We start from the raw sequence: 6417 nt of genomic DNA, 5'->3' as shown, positions 1-6417 counted from the left end.
TACTCCCCGGTCACAACAGCGGAGATACAGACCTTATTCTCTTCTAATTTCGGCAGTGTAGATCTGAAGTGGGGAAATCATGCCCAATATCAAAAACAGAAGGCTGTCATTTTTTGCTTGTACACAAACAAGACTGAGTTTGACAAACACATATAGGTCTCTCCACTCCCAATATCCTGAATTTTGTGAAACTGGGAGGTTTTAAGTAAAACACATTCAGCTCGCTGTACTCATCAGGCCAAGCTCACCAATCTCTTCGATACTAATATTCACTGAGTTTTGCCTAAAAAAGTAATAGCTGGTGGTAGCTTCTGTGCAATTACATTTACTCAAAATCAATTCTCCAGTCCACAGATTCACTTGAGACGCTGCACATAACTTCATTCTTGGGCTCCTGCCCTGCAGATTAACAATATTAAAACAAAGATTCTCTCAGTGAAATACACGATCATGTCAGACTGAAAGATCATAGACCCTGATACAGTATTAAACTAATTTTTTACATACAAAAATAATTATACAGAGGGATATTTTCAGCAGAATACAATCTTTAAATATCCGAACGAATATACAAAGTATTTAAAAGCAGCCTGATGGTCTTTACTGTGTAATCTGACTTAATACATCAACAGGGGCCAGTGTGGAGACAGGTTGTTGGCATAACCACTGTGTGCTTGGGGTTTATTATAACAGAAGACTTTAACTACTGCAGTAGCAGGAAGGAATTCACAAAACATTTTGTTATGAAAACCCAAACCTGAAAACTAACAAAACCACACAAACAAAATTAAAATGTACTAAAATTTAATCATTCATAAAAGCTGTAATTTAATCTGTGACAGTAAAACACAAAAGCAATATTAGAGTTGGTTTAGTATATTATATATTTTTGCTTTGAAAGCCATAGAAATCAGTTATCCCAGTTTTTTCCTATAAAAGACCCATTTTTCCAAAGCATTATGCACAAACATTTTTAATTAGAATATAATGGCAGAATGAAAATAATGATATTCCATAACTTTTAAATATAAAATGAAGTCAATGTCTCAAAAAGTTACTTGCTGCAGTGAGTTCAAAGGGAAAATTCGTAGAGTATATATCTATATAATTATAGATATAAAGTATAATGGTTGAACATTTTTAGTGCTTGATGGGGAAGAATGATGATAAAAAGGTCAATATGAAATTATTTTAATTATAGTAGCAATATCTAACATTTGAAATGCATCCATGCTCTTTTGTATAATTATACACTAGAGTCAATTATATTTATTTTCACATCTGTTAACCGCTATTGCAAAGGAGAAATACTATGGTCTTAATTTCCAAGAGATATACACAGAGCAATTTCTTTTTCCAGGGACCTTGTGCAAACCATTATAAGATCTAAATTCTTCACATAATATATAAAAACAGGAGAAGCCTCTTCAGATATGTTGTTACTTTGTCATTTTTTGACATCTGGAATGCTGGCACTTTCCAATTGGGCAACAGTTCTTCATTCCTGCAATCTAGGATGCGTAAAAGGAAAAAAAAAATTAGGGTCTTTCTTAAATCATCATAGAGAGGAAAGATCTTAAACAAAGGCCAAAAGATCATTGCTAAAAATTGGCCATAGAAGGCAAAGCTGAGAACAAAAGTATACCACAATGGATAGAACTCTGACAAAAGGGGGTTATTTCACTTCAGCATTGTGATTTGTTTCCACTGTAACTTCTCTGTATGGATTTAGAAGTAGAGGAAGAGAAAAAATTGGATTCTTTGGAGACCGTTTGTAAACTCTTTGGGACCAAGATTTTTATTTTGTATGTGTCCACAGTGCAGTGCCATGAAGCCCCTCTTCTGATTGGAACACCTGGGTACTATTGTCATAGCCACATGGTCTGCATTTCAACTGAGGCTACAGTATACCAACTCATCTGGTTTGTAAAAGCAGCAGAGAGTCCTGTGGCACCTTATAGACTAACAGACGTTTTGGAGCATGAGCTTTCGTGGGTGAATAGCCACTTCGTCGGATGCATGCCTGGTTTGTATTCATTCACTAATGCTGGAAATCAGGAATGCAAAAAATTGAGTTGCTGTGGTGGTGTTATATTAACAAAGTAACTATCTGACTAGATATATCCCTTAGGATTTTCTTTAAATGGATAACGAGTTAGCTTAGGTTGTAACAAATCGATTAAACAAATTAATGAAGATGAGGTTCACAAACAATGGCAAGCACAGTAGAGAATCTGATATTTTGAATATCTGTCTCAGACTCAGACATTTCTATTAACACAAAACTACTAGTGATTCATCAACAAAACTGCATATCCACATTTTTACCAGTAATTTACAGCATCAGCAGCATGTAGTCTGTGTGTATACTCACTTTGCTCCTAAAGCTGCAGGTGGAACACACTTGCTATGCTATGTAACCTATCACAGCATTCCATTTGTTCCAATGCAAATTATACTAGCTGCAAAGCTGTTGCAGTTAAGGACCAGCAGCAAATGACTTGTAGTACTGACAGACCAGCAGATGGCGCCTCTTCTAAATGTCACCAGGTAGGCTGTGTTAAGAATGGAGTCTGCTTGGCTGATGATACACTCGCTAAATTCAAATCCATTGCCTGAGGTGGCAAGAAATGGGAGAGGTGTCTGGTACTATTTGAACCATGCTATTGATTTTTGTAAACCATATTCCTTTCCCCTCTTTACTCATAAAGCATTAGGGTCTAGCCTGCAAATCACTAGGAAAGGATAAAGGTAAACTGCATAAAGCCCTAAACCACTAGAAACCAGCAAGGTAGTCAGGTGACTGCTCTAACCCTGACAATCTGAAAGCTATTTAAAGGAGACGCATGTTTACATTTCATGAACTAAGTACATGATAGTTATAGAGAGTACAGAGACCCAGGACACAATGGTTGGGCAGAGGACCAATGATTCATGCAATCTTCAGAAATTAAACAAGTCATCTTAGAAATCTTTCGGGAGTTAGTTTCTCCCCAAAAATACATGGCTGCTACAGGACCAACCGATATGCTGCTTCTCCAGATAAACTCTACCTGTACAACCTTAGCAGAGTTGCAAAACATACATCTATTAATAGATTAGGGGAAAAAAGCAAGATACGTTGTCAGTAAAGTTTAAGACAACTTTAAGGAACTGAAAGTCCAGAGCAGCAGCTGACTGTGTCAAATTAATGCTATCTCTAACTCTTTTACTCTAGCCGGGCAGGGCTACCATAGCTCACATGGTACACAAGAGCATCTGCTTTTCTGGGGTCCTGAGACACAGGCTGCTCTGCATTGCATCAACAACAATGTAAGATTTTCTTGTTTTCTGAAGATCTCTCTCCTGCCTAAGGAAGTCGTTTTTGGAAGCATCTTGCCAAGATACACAGGAAGATTATTTATAGCACATGTCCAACCTTAGTATTTTTTTGGTGGGCAACTTTTCATTTCTTTGCCATTGAGATGGGAGAGGCAGGACGGAGTTTCAATTTGTGATTGTCCTTATATCACCTAAGGCTGCGCAACAGCTGCAACAATACCAGAAGTCACAGGAGGGCCACTAGATTTCAGCAGGGGATAAGAGGGCAAATAGAGAGCTCTGTGTCTTAGGCAGTTACTTCCTTGCACTCTTACCTGGCTCAGAGCTGCTGCATGCTGTGGGTCTAAAGCAGCAGACATGACTTCTTTTTAGGCTTCTTCTTTTCCACTGGTGTTTTTCTGTTTATTTGTCTGACCAGGTCATAAAAGATCTGAAAGAGAAAGGTGTGTTTAGCAAACCATGAGTCACAAACGTAACATTTGAACTACACGGGAGGCTAACTAGGCTGTTTGGCAAGTTGGTATTTTTTCCTTGGTGGCTGCAAATTTAAGTTACGGATTAAAGCTTTTGTTTCATGAAAAATGTTAAGGAGCAGTACGTTCAGTGTCAACTTGGGAGAGCACGGGGGGTGCAAAGGTGACTTAAAGCTCACCTTTGCCTCCTCTGCGCCCAGTGTAGGCAGGTCGCCTTACTCCATGTCAGAGCAGCACCAGGCTGCAGTAATTTAGATGAATTTAGGGCAGGGGTATCCTGACTATAGCACTATTGCTTGAACCCTCTTGGAAGCTGAGCGGGAAGTGGAAAGAGACCCAACAACACTGGGGATCATCTTTAGACAGGAGCTACCCTCCCTGGGCTGATTAATATGGCTTCAGGGCAACATTACACCAATGCCACAGCATAAAGTAGCTTCACCATATTGGAGCACCTGGCCCTCAAGTTCCTGGCTAGTCTCTTAAAACCTTCCTTCCATCTGCTCTGTGGGAGAGCTGCATTTTTCAAGTTCTGCTTTTGCAGTACATGTTGAGGCTATCTGGTGACTTACCTCATCCCTCTTCTCTTTCCCAAAATCGTGGGGAACCCCAGACCTGGCTAATAAAATTAGCATGAAAGAGCAACAGATAGCTGCCCTGCACTGAAACTTATCCATAAGGCACCAGTCTCAGGGTCTCCTTACTGCTGCATAAATGCATTTCTTGTGAACTCCTTTGCTACGGTTTGCTCTGCCTACAATGATACTTGGCAGCTTATTCATGGCAAAACTAGCTTTGCAGGGATGTTTGGAGCTACCTCACAGTATCAAAGAGGATTCTTTATCCCCTCGGAAACCCCCACCCGACTCATTGTTTATTTTTTCCCTTTCCGATGTGGCTGATGGCTCACAAATGCCTGCTGATTCCAAGGAGCTTTAAAGACAAGAAAAAAAATAGCTGGAAAACCGCAGGAAATGTAATATTTTCCTGATATCTCCTTTAAACCATTGAAACACAGTCAACTGATTTTAAACTAAAACGATACAGTCAGCATCATGGTCAAGCTTTAAAAATAAAATATGTTAACAGTATTTAAGTTTCTCACACTCCCTCTCCATTGGGTTTAGTCTTACACAGTTTTATATTGTCAGCTTCAGACAAAAATCAGCAGCTCGTACTCCATTAAGGTCAAACCAGACTGTTCCTAACAGCTAAACATGCTTTGGATGTTAAAGAGATTTGAGGAAAAATGTTTCTGTAGGGAAAGACAGTTCACTAACCGTCCTTTCCCCTGCTAGTGACAAGTAGCTCCCAGTAAAGTCTTTCTAAGCCGGGGCAAAGATTTTTGGTGCCCAATTGAAACATCTTAAAAAAGCCTCAATTTCTGAAAGTGCTGAGCACCCCCACTCTGAAAAAGAAGCCTCCTAATAAGTCTAGGAAGGCAAAAATGGAGGTACCCAACAATCACAAGTCACACTGGAACATCTAGGCTCACACGGTTAGGATGTTTTTAGTGGACGTGAGAGAGTATTGCTAAATGTCTGCATAAAAGATCGCAGCACAGGAAGGACATTCCCTCAAAAAAGACAGTTAGCTAAACCTAAGTGTTATATAAGCCACCAGAAAGGTAAACTTTGAAGAGCTGCTACTGAGTATGTTCAGCATCATCTTTTCAAAGAAAATGCTCAGAAGTTTTCTGTGTACGTGAAAGGTTTAACATTCCATTTTCAGATAATGGCAAAAGGAATTGAATGCCCCTCACATCCATATTTGAATAACATTTAACAACATCAAATCCAATATTAGCCAGAAAAAAAAAATCAAGATTAAGGGCAACACTTCTGCCATTCAACAACTCCAGCCTAAACAAACACGTAGCATAATGGTTTGCTTTAGAAATGGAGTGTTCCTTCCCTTTGCTTTCCCCAGCTTGTGTGTGTCACAACCAGATTATGAAACACACATTTTTGGTATTGTCTCACAAAATCGGAGAATCTTGTGGCAATGTGTCCCACCAGGCTCAAATGCTATGGGGATAGGTGCCTTGGAAACTGGAATATCTGATACAAAGACAAATTTCACAAAACTGATTAAGCTGCCACTTGTGAGTCAAAGAAATCTTAGCTCCCACGGCAATGGTCCCTGTATAAATGCACGTGTAAAGAAGCAATCTTGGGTAACTAGCGGTTCAGATATTTGCCTGGACTATATAAAGATTCAGCCTATAAATCTGTTGAAAGAACTATAAAGCCCCATTAAACAGAGTGCAATGCAGAGATTAATATCCATGGTAATCATCTTCACTCCACTAGCATGTCATAGAGAATACACAGAGAGGGAAATGGGAATATCTGGGTTCACTCATTGGGGATGATTTTATGAAACTGTCTTGTGGCTGCGTTTGATGCAGTCACTCATGAGTTAAACATATTCACTGCGTACAAGTGAAACACTCTCCCTCCTGCACGGTTCCCTGGTGTATGTTAAGATGCCTCTGGCCATGGAGTCCTCAGTCACCACTATGTGGAGTGTGGAAATCTTACGTATTTTCCCCCCGAAAATGATGATTTTCTGATTGTTCTGTGTAGCCCACTGTGAAGTATCCTGCAACTGATGCACTGGG

At 39.6% G+C, this 6417-nt stretch overlaps 1 protein-coding gene across 7 annotated transcripts in view; it reads right to left on the bottom strand.

The window, feature by feature from the left end:
* Nucleotides 1-787: 787 nt before the first annotated feature.
* The window catches only part of RAP1A (RAP1A, member of RAS oncogene family), a 72709-nt gene continuing 67079 nt past the window's right edge, over nucleotides 788-6417 (bottom strand). For all 7 annotated transcript variants that reach the window (XM_045015025.1, XM_045015022.1, XM_045015027.1 and 4 more), the window contains 2 exons: nucleotides 3636-3751; nucleotides 788-1511 (listed from right to left, as the gene is read on the bottom strand). In XM_045015025.1, coding sequence (XP_044870960.1) covers nucleotides 3665-3751 — 87 coding nt within the window. In that variant the 3' untranslated portion in view covers nucleotides 788-1511; nucleotides 3636-3664. The remainder of the gene's footprint in view (nucleotides 1512-3635; nucleotides 3752-6417) is intronic.

Source organism: Mauremys mutica, chromosome 4, assembly GCF_020497125.1.
Source record: "Mauremys mutica isolate MM-2020 ecotype Southern chromosome 4, ASM2049712v1, whole genome shotgun sequence".
Lineage (NCBI taxonomy): Eukaryota > Metazoa > Chordata > Testudines > Geoemydidae > Mauremys > Mauremys mutica.
This window is presented reverse-complemented; position numbering and strand designations above follow the sequence as displayed.